General features: G+C 43.1%; 1 protein-coding gene across 1 annotated transcript in view; it reads right to left on the bottom strand.

Moving 5' to 3' along the window:
* LOC126187993 (glucose dehydrogenase [FAD, quinone]-like) overlaps window positions 1–17,956 on the bottom strand; it is a 35,999-nt gene that overhangs the window by 4,433 nt on the left and 13,610 nt on the right. Inside the window, exons 3-6 of the mRNA XM_049929400.1 lie at window positions 16,911–17,100; window positions 13,619–13,841; window positions 8,280–8,751; window positions 2,432–2,775 (exon numbers count right to left, since the gene is read on the bottom strand). Of these exons, the coding sequence (XP_049785357.1) occupies window positions 2,432–2,775; window positions 8,280–8,751; window positions 13,619–13,841; window positions 16,911–17,100 (1,229 nt within the window). The remainder of the gene's footprint in view (window positions 1–2,431; window positions 2,776–8,279; window positions 8,752–13,618; window positions 13,842–16,910; window positions 17,101–17,956) is intronic.

Genomic DNA, 17,956 nt, shown 5'->3' with positions numbered 1-17,956 from the left:
AGAAATGGTCTCCCATTCACACACATATAACGCGGTGGTAGTAAGAAAATGGTAACCGACAGTTAGCGGGCACGAGTGTCACGCATCGTCAATGATCGTCGGGTTTAAACCAAACAAACTCAACAAATATAAAATTTGCAAAAATGAGTTACACACTTATTTCTAAACTTCTAAATGAGATAAATCTATTGCAGTACACGGATTTTGTTAGAACTTACTATTCATCTGTTTAATCTTCCACACAAAACTGTGAAATTGTTTTAAACTCGGTACATGTAAAAACTAGTTTTGCCAAATGTGATCTACTGCTTATTGCAGACGTTTATTGTTAGTTTTCGACAAAGTATCTCACTACCCTACTCCCCAGTCAGTGGTCACTTGTGTCCACAGCAAGAATATTTGATACCATAAAAAAAGGAATTGAGAAAAGTTTAAACCATAACATTTTCATCACACTATCATGATCAACCGTAGTACCCGTATGGTTCTGGGTGAGAAGTGGCCTGTGTACGATTTAAAGACCACTTAACAGTTTAATAAAAGAGAAGCTACAATTCTAATTCTTATTTATTTAAAAGAAAAAAAACGCAGTGTCATATGCAAAGTTGAAACAACGAACTTTTCCTCTCCGATCATTGCTGGAAGTTCAAAAAATAACGTGGTTTGAAGGACGTCGATCAATCTCCTTTCATAAAATCTTGAAAGCATGTGAATGTCAAAAAAGCTGACGATGTAAAGAAACTAAAGGCATTGTTTGATATATTGTTAGGAGAAGCCCGAGAGTTCTATAGGAAAGCTCTAGAATGTCGTGACGAACATGACAATGAAAATAATGGAGTACAGTACCTTAATGAAAAAATGCAGTTAAATTACTATTTGTGAAGAAGGTTGAAATAAAATAGAACATTAATGCTACAAAATAATTAATTTGTATGTTTCAGTTTTGGAAAAAGTCCGTGATTTTTACATATTTTTTTATTTTCAACTGAAAGCTCATAGAAATGTTTTTCCACCGTTGTACTGTGTATTTAGAGTCTATCTGTGAAATATAATTTTGTAAAACATAAGCAATGTGCAGTGTTCAAGAAGTTCAATAAAATGAGTTTCCTCAAATTTCTGTTTTTTGTAAATGTTGACTTTTATGTAAAAGGACCTCATAATTTCTGTTATCAACGAATTCAGGGCCATCACAACCAGTTTTCGAACGAACATTGCGAAGGGAATTGTATGCAAAGAAAACATTAATTCGAGTTCCTCTCAAAAGGCAAACTTTGAGGTTTGCCGACGACATTGTATTTCTACCAGAGACAGCAATAGACTTGGAGGAGCAGTTGGACGAAGTGTACAGTGTTTTTAAAGGAAAATATAAGATGAACATCAACAAAAAGCAAAAAAAAAAAGATTAGTTTAACGTTGTAGAATTACCTCAGGTGATGCTGAGGGAATTGTATTAAGAAACGAGACAGTTAAAGTAGTAGATGAGTTTTGCTATCTGGGCTGCAATATTACTGTTTATGGCCGAAGTGGAGAGGATATAAAACGTAGATTGGCAATGGCGGGAAAAGCGTTTGTGAAGAAGAAAAATTTGTTTACATCGAATAAAGATTTAAGGGTTAGGAAGTCTCCTCTAAAAGTATTTGTACGGAGAGTAGCCATGTATGGTAGGAAAACACGGACGCTAAACAGTTGACAAGAAAAGAATAGTCTTTTGACACGTGGTGCTACAGAAGAATGCTGAAGATTAGATGTCTTGAACACATAACTAATGACGAGGTACTGAATAGAACTGAGGAAAAAAGAAATTTGTGCACAACCTTACTAAGAGATCGGTGGTAGGACACTTTCTGAGACATCAAGGGATCACCAGTTTAGTATTGAACGAAAACGTGGTCACGTAGGGGGTAGGAGTAAAAATATTAGAGGGAGACAGGAGATGAATACAGCAAGCAGATTCAGAAAGAGTTGCAGGAGTTGTTCGGCGATGAAGATGCTTGCACAGAATACAGTAGCATGTAGACTTGTATCAAATCAGTCTTCAGACTGACGACCACAACAACAACAATGTTGGTACAAGACAGGAACACACGGGAATGACCAAAATAGGCGTGAAACTGAATACTTAAAAGAGAAAGATGCTCGACACACAGTCGATAAATACTTTTAGATGGGTTTTTCTCTACCTTTCCACTGTCAAGACACGGATTACACTAAAGACAAATTAGCCACAACAGGAGCTCAAAATAACTACCCAAGAAATTCTGTTTCTCTCGTTGAAACGTCTGAAGAAATCTAGCAAGGACTAATATCACACTCTGTTCTCGCAGGTGTTAGCTGTCAGACCAGCCTGCGGAAGTCGAGAGTTTCTTCGGTTCTAACAATCTGGATATAGTTGCCAAGCATCACAAAAGCTGTTTTGTGATACCACTGTTACCTGTCAGAACCGAATTCGAGGTCCTCGCAGCCGTCGACGGGCAGATCGTTGATCTGGAATCCCCACTGCTGGAGGGCTTCAGTCTCGGTCATCCTGATGACGATCTTGATGCCATCGACGAGCACCTGGACGTCCTGGTCCTCTTGCAGGTAGTTGGGCTGCAGGATGGGGTAGTCGAGTGGGTTGGACGAGTTGAGGCGCAGGTAGCCGCGGCTCAGCGGGATCACGTTGGTCGGCCGCGCGCTGATGTAGCGCTTGCCGCAGTCGTCTGCGATCTCTCCGGATGTGCACTCCAAGGGGTTACCGGTGGCCGAGCAACGCGCGCTGTAGCCGTCGAAGAACACCTGCGGACACGTGTTCCTCGTGAATTTTCCACGTCAAAGTGGGAACCGAGAGAGAGGGAGACAAAAAGGTCCTAGTGGAGTCCAAGACGTTACAAGGTGAACTCGAACTTCAACTATGAAATTTCGGAGGTTGTTTAGGAACATTTTACTCACCAGTAGGTTATGTCTAGAACTACTAACATCTTAGCATACTATTTATTTAACAGTTGCTGCACTACTGGCCTTATGATGGTGGTCCGTAATTTGAACAATACATGTAAGAGAACAGTTCTACACTTATCGTTTAGTATACTGCACACTGACAAAACATATGTAACACTGTGAAAAAGGTGTACATGCTACGTCTGAGGGTTGCTGCATTACTTCTTGTTTTGTGTAGTACGTTTTCCCTTGCCGCAGTGGCTACACCGGTTCCCGTGAGATCACCGAAGTTAAGCGCTGTCGGGCGTGGTCGGCACTTGGATGGGTGACCATCCAGGCCGCCATGCGCTGTTGCCATTTTTCGGGGTGCACTCAGCCTCGTGATGCCAATTGAGGAGCTACTCGACCAAATAGTAGCGGCTTCGGTCAAGAATACCATCATAACGACCGGGAGAGCGGTGTGCTGAACCTACGCCCCTCCTATTCGCATCCTCCGCTGAGGATGACACGGCGGTCGGATGGTCCCGGTAGGCCACTCGCGACCTGAAGACGGAGTGAGTAGTACATTTTGGATGTAATACACGGTGACTGAGCTGCCCTTACCTCTGTGTGTTATGCAGCCCGCAACTCCTTCAAAAACCATGTGCGAGATTTTGATATCCTCTCATTCACCATGCATAACCTACTAGTCCTACAGAAAAAATAAACATTTTTTCTATGGGGCTAACAGTTTGCGTGTAGTGAGTGAGAGAATATGAAAATTTGCACGTGGTATTTGAAAGTGTCGTGGGTAGCATAACACCCAGCGGTAGGGGCAGCTGAATCCTCCTGTATATCGGAAGAGCAGCTGAACAGAATGGACATCGCCACGAAAGGAGGATATGAGATGGACATTGACGACATTGACGGAAGCATAACAAGTGTAATGCGATGTAATCGAATGCTGACGGAATTAGATTATGAAACGAGGGACTAAAGGTAGTAGATGAGTTTTTCTGTATGGGAGTAAAATAACTGATGATGGCTGAACTACAGAGGATACGAAATGTAGCTAAGCAATGGCAAGAAAAGTTTTTCTGAAGAAGAGAAACTTGTTAACGGCAGATGTAAATTTAAATGCTGGTAAGTTTTTTCTGGAGGCATTTATCTGATGTGTAATCATGAACAGAAGTGAAACGTGGACGATAAGAATTCAGACGAGAAAAGAATAGAAGCTTTTGAAATGTTGGGCTACAAAAGAATGCTGAAGATTAGAGGGTAGAGAGCGTAACTAATGTTTTGACCAGAAAAAATTTTTTGGCATAACCTGACAAAAAGAAACCTTCGGTTGACAGGTCATATTCTGAGACATCAAGGAATCGTCAGTTCAGTATTGGAGGGAAGTGTACGGGAGTGAAATTTGCAGAGGGAACCAAGAGACGAATACAGTAAAGAAGTTCAAATAGATGTAGGTCGTAGCAGTCATTCGAAGATGAAGAGGTTTGCACAGGATACAGTAGCGTGGAGAGCTTGAAACCGGTCTTCGTGCTGAGGACCACAACAACAACAATTTTTTTCTCACTACTATGAAGGATTTTCGCAGTACCAAAAGTCGTTCTTTTGGCAAACCGAATACGTCATTATTACACTATTACTCTGAAGTGAACCACTTATACCAAAATACTCACAAAATATCCACGAACAGTCTCCAAAATATGGTTGTTGGTGTTCGGTTCACCACAATTCTCTACCGAGAGAGCAAGAAATGCACCTACGTAAACATTTTCAACGATAATTTTGCAAAATTCTATCTTCAAGTACGTTATTATAACTATAGCACTGTCAGAGTGCCTGGAAAGAATTTTGAATAGCATCCATAGCATATTTTGATCTAATTTTCCTCTGTGACTTAGACAAGTAGAAGAGTGTTGAAATCTCAACATTCAAAACATTATGTTTCAACCGGGTGATGAAGAAAGACTGGCTTTGGAAGAGCATGCAGCGCAGTGTGTCATCACTAAGAAGTGAACGCCATTAATGAATGGAGTAATTAGCTCGAATGAACGCTTTTCACTCGGTTTCAATAAAACTTGTGCCAACACCTCTTCAGGAACAACGACTTGATGGAGCTATAATAGCAAGAAACTTAACAGGAACAGTAAGAAATTCAAAACTGAACGAGAAAATTTAGCATGAACATAACTTTTATGATTACTCCTACGGAGCGTATTCTGGTTAAACTGGAAAAACGAAAAAGGACTGCTTGTTAATTGAACATATGTAAAAAAAAAAACATCGTTTCTTTGACGACATTGTTGTTTTTGCTTCTAGTGGAAACAAACTTCAGTGACAGAATAGCTTAATAAAGCAATCTTGAAAGTAGACTTGAAAATCAGTTAAAGCAAGAAAAAAATAATGTACAATGAAATTACCGAAAATAAAATAGTACAAATTAACATGAAGTCTTTGAACAAACACATGATTTTTTAGGGCAGTTGAAGACAACGGCTAGATGGGCAGGAAAAAGAAGCAAACTCAAGAGCTAACATGGACTGGAGTGTTTTTGGTAAAGCAAATAAGGTTCCTTGCTATACTCCAAGAGATATGAAAAAACCATGACGACGGCCTAATTGGTGGATGCCATCAGAAAACATGCACAAGCGACATGGCTACATTTCATTTAGAACCGTAATATATGGAATAGTTCTGAAAAGACGTTTGTCCAACAGTGAACGTCAAATCACCGTAGTGAATATACAATGGAATGAAGAGTCTTAGTAGGACCTGTAGCAGTCGTAGATGAAGCAGACAGAACCATCAGCAGGGAAGGTTATGCTGACTCTCTTTTGGGACGAAAAAGGCGTCATTTTGGAGCATTACATGCCTAGAAGGACCACTGCCACCAGTGCATCATACACAGATCTCCTAAAAAATCATCTGCGGCCTGCAATCAAATCAAAGTGACGTGGATTGCTGTCAGCAGGTGTCCTTTTTCAACATGACAATGCGAGGCCCACACTGCCCGTACAACAGTTGCAACAATCACAGACCTGCATTTTGAGTGTCTTCCTCACCCACAATACTCACCAGACCTTGCCCCAAGTGATTTCCATATGTTTGGACCACTCAAAGACGCAATGGGAGGAAAGAAGTTCCGTTCTGATGAAGAGGTACGCCACGCGGTGCATGAGTGGTTCCGCGGACTACCAAAAGAATTTTTTTCTAAAGGAATTTATGCACTTTGTAAGCGCTGGAAGACTTTCATTGAGCGTGGGGGAGATTATGTTGAAAAGTGATACAACTTTGTATCACTTCTGCACAATAAATAACATTTAAAAAAATATTTAAGGTTTTCATTTGACTCACCCTCGTACTGCTTGCTCCTATGTATAACTCGAGAAAAGACCATTAATGTAAAGGTAAAAGTAACAATTGTAAAGAAAGTACTTTCCGCCACACACTGTAACGTCACCTGCGGAGTGTAGACGAAGATTTTCATATACTGACAAACATATCGTTGGAAAAATCCCCAGCATTTACTGTTGATTTATACAGGGTGCTACAAAAAGTTACGGCCAAACTTTCAGGAAACATTCCTCGCACACAAAGAAAGAAAATATGTTATGTGGACATGTGTCCGGAAACGCTTACTTTCCAGCTCAGAGCTCATTTTATTACTTCTCTTCAAATCACATTGATCATGGAATGGAAACACACAGCAACAGAACGTACCAGCGTGACTTCAAACACTTTGTTACAGGAAATGTTCAAAATGTCCTCCGTTAGCGAGGATACATGCATCCACCCGCAGTCGCATGGAATCCCTGATGCGCTGATGCAGCCCTGGAGAATGGCGTATTGTATCACAGCCGTCCACAATACGAGCACGAAGAGTCTCTACATTTGGTACCGGGGTTGCGTAGACAAGAGCTTTCAAATACCCCCATAAATGAAAGTCAAGAGGGTTGAGGTCAGGAGAGCGTGGTGGCCATGGAATTGGTCCGCCTCTCCAACCCATCGGTCACCGAATCTGTTGTTGAGAAGCATACGAACACTTCTACTGAAATGTGCAGGAGCTCCATCGTGCATGAACCACATGTTGTGTGGTACTTGTAAAGGCACATGTTCTAGCAGCACAGGTAGAGTATCCCGTATGAAGTCATGATAACGTGCTCCATTGAGCGTAGGTGGAAGAACATGGGGCCCAATCAAGACATCACCAACAATGCCTGCCCAAACGTTCACAGAAAATCTGTGTTGATGTCGTGATTGCACAATTGCGTGCGGATTCTCGTCAGCCCACACATGTTGATAGTGAAAATTTACGATTTGATCACGTTGGAATGAAGCCTCATCCGTAAAGAGAACATTTGCACTGAAATGAGGATTGACACATTGTTGGATGAGCCATTCGCAGAAGTGTACCCGTGGAGGTCAATCAGCTGCTGATAGTGCCTGCACACGCTGTACATGGTACAGAAACAACTGGTTCTCCCGTAGCGCTCTCCATACAGTGACGTGCTCAACGTTACCTTGTACAGCAGCAACTTCTCTAACGCTGACATTAGGGTTATCGTCAACTGCACGAAGAATTGCCTCGTCCATTGCAGGTGTACTCGTCGTTCTAGTTCTTCCCCAGTCGCGAGTCATAGGCTGGAATGTTCCGCGCTCCCTAAAACGCCGATCAATTGCTTCGAACGTCTTCCTGTCGGGACACCTTCGTACTGGAAATCTGTCTCGATACAAACGTACCGCGCCACGGCTATTGCGCCGTGCTAATACATACATCAAATGGGTATCTGCCAACTCCGCATTTGTAAACATTGCACTGACTGCAAAACCACGTTCGTGATGAACACTAACCTGTTGATGCTACTTACTGATGTGCTTGATGCTAAAACTGTAGAGCAATGAGTCGCATGTCAACACAAGCACCGAAGTCAACATTACCTTCCTTCAATTGGGTCAACTGGCGGTGAACCGAGGAAGTTCAGTACATACTGACGAAACTAAAATGAGCTCTAACATGGAAATTAAGCGTTTCCGGACACATGTCTGCATAACATCTTTTCTTTATTTGTGTGTGGGGAATGTTTCCTGAAAGTTTGGCCGTACCTTTTTGTAACACCCTGTATAAATACCTATGAGGTCTGGATATACCAGAGAGCCGGCCGGGGTGGCCGAGCGGTTCTAGGCGCTTCAGTCCGGAACCACGCGACTGCTACGGTTGCAGGTTCGAATCCTGCCTCGGGCATGGATGTGTGTGATGTCCTTAGGTTAGTAATGTTTAAGTAGTTCTAAGTTCTAGGGGACTGATGACCTCAGCAGTTAAGTCCCATAGCGCTCAGAGTCATTTGAAGCATATACCAGAGAACTGGAAGTACCTGCAGGTCGGGAACTCCGTTGGTGGCGTAGGAAGAGAGGAAGAATCCGGTGGTCTGCGTGAGCCCGGTGCTGGACATGGGTCCGTCGCGGTTGGTGAGGAACTCGGCGATGGAGTAGTTGGTGAGCACCTCAGTGGAAGAGTCGTTGATGTAGAAGCCGACGCCCACGGAGACGTGGTTGTGCAGGTTCTGGCCGACGCCGGGCAGGTCGTGCACCAGGTCGACGCCGACGCTGGCCAGGTGGTCGGCGGGGCCCACGCCGGACAGCAGCAGCAGCTGCGGGGAGCCGATGGCGCCCGCCGACAGCACCACCTCGCGGCGCGCCTGCACCGTGTGCTGCGTGCCGTCCGAGTCCAGGTACTGCACGCCGTACGCCTTCTTGGTCGCGGGGTCGATCAGCACCTTGGTCACGTGCGCGTTGATGCCCACCTTGATATTGTCGCGGCTCTCCGCCGCCGGCCTCAGGTACGACCTGCAAGTGAGCGCGGGATCAGCTACCGGGCCTGTGCGTCAGAGCACAGCAGGCACCACGGTGTCCACGAAGACGCTACAGTTAATGTCTCATTGAATAAAAGCGTGAATATAGGCAAATCTTCTTTTAGGAAGGGCTTTCAACAAATAATGTATCGCAGATTTTCTCGAACAATTTCGGTTGCAAAAATGCGGACTTTAGTGAGGGACATAGGATAATATTCCTGCTTCAGCTCCTACAGTTCCGTGGAGTTCCGGTAGATGGCGGCGCTATATGTAGCCGTGAAAATGGCGTCTGTAACGGAGGTGCCTTCCAAGCAGAGAGCTGTATTCGAGTTTCTTTAGACGGAAAACAAGAGCATCGCAAATATCGATAGGCGCTTGTAGAGTTTCTACTGAGAACTCGCAGTGTACAAAAGCACGGTGAATCTGTGGGTGAGACTTCTGTCATCACCGCAGGAATACCGCGCAAACCTGTCCGATCTCCCGCGTGCCGACCGGCTGTGTCTCCTGCAATGTTGTAACGTGCGAACCTTTCATTCGAGGTGATCGACGGATCGCAATCAGACACCTCGCTGGTCAATTGGACGGCTTTGCTGGCAGTTCTGACACACTCTTCCAATAGTTGGGGTACTCAAAGGTGTGTGCATGCTAGCTTCCTCGCCGCGTAACAGAAGACCATAAAGAGCAACAAAGGACCATCCACGCGGATGGTGACAATTTTTTGTCGAACTTCGTCACGGGAACGAAACATGGTTTCATCACTTCGAACAGGAAGCAAAACGACTATCCGTGGAGTTACGCCACACAATTTCTCCTTCAAAGAAAAATTTCAAAGCTGCACACTCAGCTGGAAAAGTCATGGCGAAGGTGTTCTGGGGGTCTGAATGGTTTATTCTGTTTGATGACCTCCCTCATGGTGCAACGATAAACTCTAAAGTGTATCATGCTATCCTCAGAAAATGGAAGACACGACTTCACAAAAGACACGACTTCACAAAGTGCAAACTACCTTTGTTAACTTCTCCACGACAATAAATGGCCTCACACAGTCTGACCACCCTAGAGGAGCTCACAAAGTTTCACTGGATTGTTCTTCCTCATCCACCTTACAACTCGAATCCCGCACCTTCCGATTTTCATCTGTTTGGCCCAATGAAAAATGCACTTCGCGGGAAGTAGTGCATAGCCAATGGGAAGGTTACTGATGCAGCAAGACGGTAACTCCACGTCGATCAATAGCGTGGTACCATCAGGTATACAGCCCCTCGCAGTAATGTGGCATAAGATCGTCGCATAGGACGGAGATTATGTTGAAAAATGGGGTGTCGTAGCCAAAAGAATGGGAGATAATATGATGTATTGGAATCCTGAATGCAATCAATGTGCTTTCAGGAAAAGATGTGGTGCATTACTTACTGAACGCCCCTCGTACAGTCTATTTCCTTATGACGATATTGATAATCTACTAACAAGTCTTGCTCATTAGATGGTTCTGCAAGCATCTTCATATGTGTATAACTACTGCACCCTAAATCCTGTTGAACATTTTTGCTGTTGTCATGCCCTGGACTCCCTCTTCAACCTGTACACTCCACATTTACCAAGGGATTCGGGATATATCTTCTCAGCCTCTCCCTTCCGTTACTCAAGTTGTACAACAAATTAATTGACTTCCCCTATCGATACAGAACCTCTTCATTACTCATTCTGTCGAACAGATACAACCTTCATAACTCTTAAAGTTATTTTATATGCTAAGTGCTTTATTTTTTTTTCAGAAAACTTGTTCCCAGTCTACATTTTACACTCTCATTACATCTGCCTTTTTTAAATGACTCATCGCCTTATTTCAATGCCTCATTTCCTAATTTAGTTCATACAACACCACTTGATTTAATTCGACTACACTCCATTATCCCTCTTTCACTTTTGTTGCTTTTCATCTCACATCTTCTTTTCAGGACATTAATCATTCCGTTAGACATTACTTCAAAGTCCTTTCCTGTGTCTGACAGAAACATTGTGTGATCGGCAAACCTTTTATTTCTCTTCTCTGAATTTTAACTCGCTTTCCAGATCCCTCTTTGCTTTCCTTTACTGTTTGCTCAGTGTACAGATCGAATAACATCTGAAATCTCTTACAACCCCTCTCATTCCATTCTCAACTAGTGCATCCTTTTCACGTCCCTCGAGTCTTACAACTGCAGTCTGGTTTCTATATAAGTTGTAAATAACCATTCACGCGATGTATTTAATCCGACATAGCTTCAGAATTTCCATTCAATATTGTTAACTGTTTTGCTAAATCTAGGAGAGCTATAAATTTCAGTTTTCCTCTCTGTCTTTTAAGACAAGTCGTAGAGTAACATTACTTTAAGTGTCTATACACATCTCCGGAACTAAAACTGATTTTACCCCATGTCGACGTCTACCAGCCGTTCGTTGTTCTGTAGATTATTCGTGTCGGTTTACTTTAACTCGGTTAGGTAATGTCGTGAAAGCTCCTACCCATTAGATACCTCATCAAAATTGTGACATTGTCTGTACTGAGTAACAGTAACTAGAATCAGTACGCTGAATAATATTTTCAGCGTGTGTAAAAAGCTGCCGGCCGGTGTGGCCGTGCGGTTCTAGGCACTTCAGTCTGGAACCGCGTGACCGCTACGTTCGCAGGTTCGAATCCTGCCTTGGGCATGGATGTGTGTGACGTCCTTATGTTAGGTTTAAGTAGTTCTAAGTCTATGGGACTTATGACTTCAGATATTAAGTCCCATACAGCTTAGAGCCATTTCTTAAACTCAAAAAACCATTAAATGGGAATCTTGCACACAAAACACGTTGAATGGTTGAGACGAAACGGAAAGCTAGCCCAATCTTGGACTGGCTTATATACTTTGATTCCCCACGCTTCACGAGAGTGACCCAACAGCGAGCTGATAGTCTGCACCGGGTCTATGAGGACACGGCTGCAGTGTGCAAGAAGACATCTACTTCTCTCCTTTGACCCGATAAAGAAAATTGTACAAACTGTGTCTGCTCCGTTGCCTTATCAGCGTACACTGTCCCTCATATCTCTCCTCGACCTTAACGTTCTTGTCTGAACAACGTGGCAGAAACACCCGTTGCCATCAGAGGAAAATCTTTTCTGTCCCTCGTCATCACTCAGCCGCTTTCTCAAAGTCCTATAAAGTAGCACGAACCTGAGTGGAATGACCGCGCTCATTATGACAGAAAACTGATTAAAATCTCCAGCTTCAAGACATAATTAATGACATATCTACAGAAGCAACAATTATGTCTACGTTGTCCTTGTACAAAGTTCCTTCCAACCCGATATTCCTCATTTTCCAGTGCTCTTAAATGATGCAGTTTATCAAAGTTTGTTTCCCTCAGAACTCGCTATGTCAGAAAATATCGCTTTTGCACATACATTTGTTTCTTTCACTATCACTATTATCATTATTATTATTATTACCAGTGGCATTAGCAGCAGTAATAGTACCGATACTGATAGTGTAAAATTTATTAGCTCTTAGTCAATACAGAGTCTCTACATACATTCAAATCATTTTTATTCTATGAACACTATTTTATTACTATTTTTCTTTTCGAAATAGTAGTTGTTTTTTAAGGTGAGTATTATGTAAAAACTACGATAAGGATGAAAACTGATTGGGTTAACCCTTTCGTGAGCCGTGGGAAACATGCTTCCCACTACAATGAACTCGCTCCTAGTCCCGTGGGATTCACAGTTCCCACCTCTGTATAGTGCTACTACCTAGTGAACAGTATAGGGTACTACTTCCAGTCGGAAGTTCCCGCCGTTTTTGCTGTACCTTCACGCAGAGACATTGTATAGCTGAGTGTTGCTCTGTAGAGGAGCCGTTCAGTGCCGTTTGCGTGACATTTTGTGATTTTTTACTCAAAGCTATAGTATAAGGGAAGTACTACTGATTTACCCAAATTTATGAAGGAAAAGGTAATATTGGAACGAGTGGAATTCTAGTTTGAAACAAAAGGAGCCATTTCTGCAGTAAAATGGGTGGATAACCGTCCAGTCACTTTCCTGTCCTCTCAATTCATGACCCATGTGAAACAGCCACAGTGAAAAGGAAAAACAAGGATGGTACTAGTACAGAGGTGTCTTGTCCTGAAGTTGTGGCAGAATACAACAAAATAATGGGTGTTGTCGATAAGTTTGATCAATTACGAGAAAGGTATGCTATTGGCAGACGTTCTGTAAAATGGTGGCACAGAATATTTTATTTCCCGGTGAACGTTGCTGCAGTGAACAGTTTTATCCTGTGGAAAATAAGTATAAGAGAAAGCATGATCAGCTCACATACAGGATCCATCTAGCCAGACAGTTGATCACTGGCTTCTCATCCCAAAAATGGCGTGGACAAAAACCTGTCTTTCTGGCAAAAAGGGGTATAGTACCTGAAGATTTTCGTCATGTGGCTGTAGGGGAGCATCAACGCAGTTTAGGAGAAACCCACTGGACGTGCCGTCATTGTAGTACCAAAGCTGCGGAAAAGATCACTCGCTGTGTTTGTACATATTGTCAAATACCACTTTGCATAGATCCATGTTTCAGAAAATTTCGTGCCAAATAATTATGAACAATCATTGTAACAAGAGAAGTAAATTTATCAAATAAATATGACATATATTGAAAAAGTTGTTCTTGTCATTTAACTCCACGGAAAGGCAGTGGGAAGAATACTTCCCACCTTGTTGTGTGACCTCACTTTCACAATTGGAGCAAATTTGATATTCTGTATGATAAATATACCTATCTGTTAACTACTATCTGCTCTCCGTTCATTAAACAAAACTGCTCAATATGAGTAGAATGTGGCTACCTGCTGGGCTCGTGTCGGAGCCCCTGGTAGACCATGGCTTGCGCCCTGTTGATGCCCGTCTGGTTCTGGCCGTTGAGGTCGCCTCTGCGGTAGCCGATGGCCTCCCCGGCGGCGATGACGTACTCGGTGAGCGGCGGCGCGTACGGGAAGTGCTGCACCACCATGGGGCCACCCGTGCCGTGGAAGCCCTCGTCCACCTCCTCCGGGTTCAGGTTGTGTTCACCTGCCGGAGGCGAAATACATCAGCAACGGCCATGGAGTACACACGAGAAATCGAGGAACTAAAGAGCTGGTTGGAACGCCCCAAGGAGCTATGCAGCACCCCGCCTGCAATTGCTACATTACTTCCTGTGCGCTGCAAATTTTTCCGTCGCTTAGCGTGAATGTGTTATTGAAAGTGTGCCGGTTTCGTGTCAGGGGCTGTAATGAGCTCATGTAGTGAGTCGCGTTCGTGTTGTTGACGACAGTGACAGTGACAAAGAAGGCGGATCGGGAAATCAAGTGTCAGCACATAGCCTATTATTGTGGCTCTTGTGAAATACAATGTTAAACTTTTAGCGAATTCTCAGTCAAATCAATGAGAAGAATTAAGTGAAACTGCTGCCCTGTCTGTTACTGCTTCCCTATCTCCAGATAAAAGCTATCTCACTTGAAAGTCCGAGATCGAACATACAGGAGATGTTTCACTCACTTGAAGTGAAAGAAAATGATATGGCGGAAGTCCACAAGCACGAAACCGAAAGCAGTGAATCAATGGAATAATTATATGCATGTTCTGTTTAAAACACAATAGAATGTGAGGTAGGCTTTTACAGCATGGGATGACACCAATCCACAATTCTGCATAACTTGTTGTATAGCCAGTCCCCTAAGGAAATTATAAGCTACAAGAGGTAAACAATCAGACAAGGAATTAAATGTTCATTCGGCCCCAAGAGAGTCCTAACTGGTTCAAATGGCTCTGAGCACTATGGGACTAAACATCTGAGGTCATCATTCCTCTAGACTTAGAACTGCTTCAACCTAACTAACCTAAGGACATCACACACATCCATGCCCGAGGCAGGATTCGAACCTGCGACCGTAGCAGTCACGCGTTTCCGGATTGAAGTGCCTAGAACCGCACGGCCACCGCGGCCGGCGCTACACAGTCGCTGAGGTATGGGAAAATCTCAGGTTTACGCTACAGTTAAGAGTATAACGCTTGCAATCATAAACATTCAAGAAACATTTGGTGTCACGCTGCTCATTTGAAAGTCCGCTCTTCCAGTAAAATATTTTATTATATAATTTTACTCCCTACTGTATGTCACCTCTTTTTTTTTAACTCTACTTCTACATGTCTACTTTCCGACATAATTGATGACATAGTTCGTTGAAACCGGTAATGTAACCCCTTCTTTTTTTTAAAAAAAAAAAATTATGTACTGTGACTATGGCTTCACTATTGTAATGTCAAACAAGCATTTGCATTTATAAAATACTTCTACTTGATTGGATGACAGACCAGCTAACTGCAATTTAAAAATGTATGACGAACGTAGGTTTTGACTGTAGCCCAAACATACTCATGCCACTTATACGGGTTGTGTCATATAAGTTCTCTTTCATTCAATTGCATTTCATTTTTTATTCTGTCGACTAAAGAAACGATGGCTGTTTTATATTTGTATTTCAACTATGTTGCATTTTGAGCAGACACTAGGAAATGGCTAAACAGGCCAGGCGACTGTGAGCGAAAGTCTGAAAAGTGTGGCAATGGGTATGAAAATGAGCCAAATAGTGTGCCTTTCAATTGTTTCCACGTACTTTTTATCTCTTAATGGAGGGTCTTTTCCCTTCTGTTTTCACTTACTCCATCTTCTGTGGCTTGTCTGTTCTGAAAGTGGACTTACGAACGATTTCGGATTTGTTGTTGGTAGCAGGTACAACCATCCTGAGAATATGCGACTTTACCTGACTTGAATGGTACCGATCAGATGCTAAGCCATTCACATGGGCAGGCGCCCATACAAGAATATGAAAAGAGCCTTGGATTAAACGCAGCTTGATCCTTGTAGAATTCCTTGCCATTTTCGACTCTCCTACTCTTCATGCTACTTTATTCTCCGAAATTTCGCTGTGAGATTTGCAAATTGACGCATGTACAAATATTTAAATGAGTTATTTTTTGGAGGGCCATGTCCCCAGCCGTTGGATAAGCGCCTGAGTCACACCGAAACTGTTCAGTTACGAAAAGGACAAAATAAGAGGCTATTACAATCCACCTTATGATAGCCTGTGAAGTTCAGAACTCAAATATGTTCCTCCCAAAGCAACTCTCACAAATACTCGATAAAATCGACTTTGATGTTTTCCAATCATTTTGAATATGCTAAACAAAGGTGGTGTTCTTTCGACAAGCAGAGTGGCTATGTGGGAGATTGCTTGGCTCACACACGGGACGCCTGGGTTCGAATAGTGGCGGAATCAAGCTTTCAAACAAATGTGCATGTTCTAAGAGCCTTTACGTGAAGTGTAAAATAAAAGAGATAGAATAAATTAATTTGTAATTTGTTTAATTATACAGTCCTGATTTACAGACTTTTATAAAAGATTGGTAATTAATAATTTTGTGTGCAACGAAAACTGGATTTTTTTGTGCAATGACAATAATTAAAAATAAGATGACGTGCATTTTTCATGAAATGATAATTAGATGTGTTAATCAGGATATATTTGATGAATGTTATATTTAAATTCCGTAAGTATTTGAACTGAACAGAAAAGAAAGAAAAAAATATTGACCGAAATGACACTCGATCTAGCGATTACCAGTTTCGTGCGCTTTATGTACTGTACGCTTCACAGAAACGCTCGTAGAAGCACTTTCGTTCGAAGTTTGATTCCATTTGTAATCAAATACCCCCCCCCCACCCCCCGTCGCACCCCCCCACCCCCACGCCGCCACCCCCCACAATCTAGTGAGCAAACTACGACACAGCCATACTACTAGTCGAAAAACAAGTACCTTATATTAGCGATTTAAACATAGTTGGAAAACTTCAAAGTCTATTTCATCCACTATCTTTCAGAGTTGCATTGAACTACCCTAGAAGAGGTATATTTGAGTTCTGAATTTCACGTACCATAAATACAGAAAATTACAAAAATTCGGTTTGCCGTATGATTCCGTATTAAGTGCTCTTAGCAGGAGTTGGACGACCTCGCACTGTGGCAAATCGGGAAGTACTTACGTGATTTTGGCTGAATGCATTAAAGAAAAGAAAGCGCCGCGGCAGGAAGCACTCACTCTTGATGAAGTAGGGCAGCACGTCGTCGTAGCCCCAGCCGGAGTTGCCGTTGCTCGCCCACTCGTCGAAGATGGAGCGGTGGCCACGCGTGTACATCATGCCGTTCAGGGAGCCGGAGCCGCCCACCATCTTGCCCCTCGGCCAGCTGCACAGGCCGCCCTGCCCCAGGCACGCGTTCTCCTGGGCTACCTGAGGACAAAACAACCAGACCGCCTCATATCCCACACCTAGAGGCAGCAGTGTGTTCATCACTGTGGTACTGAAGTGGCCTCTAAATCTCAACACAAGACAAACTAAACTAAACCGTGCGGCGTTGCTGTACTCCGATTTCGCCCCGCTAAACAAACGCTACTTCCATTCTCCCCTGAAGCACTACCCACCTCCTAAGCCGAGGCTCCTAATGCATACCTACACGATGCCATTCGACTTGGTGATACGCCAGTTTGAATCCTGATGGTAGATGAAAATTTCACTGCCACTATTTGGCCAGCAAGGGGAAGGTACGTGGCTGCTTAAAGTTCTTGATCACCAGACTTCGTGCCAGTATACTGGATTACATTCCAAACCTCTCCGCAGTGTTCCAAGAAGTCATGTGACTCTGTTAATGGTGTTCCGTCCTTCGGAAGAGGACGTTAAGCCCGGCAGCCCTCTTGGTGTCATTCGAAAGGTGTAGACTATATGCTGACACTGGGTTTCACCCCCCCCCCCCTTCTCTCAACATCGTCACACAAAACAAACGTAATACCGTATTATGCACACACCAGTTACACTTTCCTACACTCAGTAAATACACACAAGATACAGTTGTCACATTCCCACAAAGAAAGGGGCCGTGGTGCGCGACAGAAGAAAACTCCTTCCGACTAAGCGGCCCAAACCATTTCTCAGGGTATCTCCACATAGTAAATGTATCTATAGAATGAGCATAGCCTACTACGCATGTTCTCAACATGAAACAGGGATAGTCATGTGATTTTGGGATGATGCTACTTGTCTACAATCTGCTATAACAGCGAAACTTTAAAATTACACGTATTCGCCTTGT

The sequence above is a fragment of the Schistocerca cancellata genome, chromosome 5, assembly GCF_023864275.1.
Source record: "Schistocerca cancellata isolate TAMUIC-IGC-003103 chromosome 5, iqSchCanc2.1, whole genome shotgun sequence".
Lineage (NCBI taxonomy): Eukaryota > Metazoa > Arthropoda > Insecta > Orthoptera > Acrididae > Schistocerca > Schistocerca cancellata.
The sequence above is the reverse complement of the archived record's forward strand: the minus strand, read 5'-3'. Positions and strand labels throughout refer to the sequence as shown.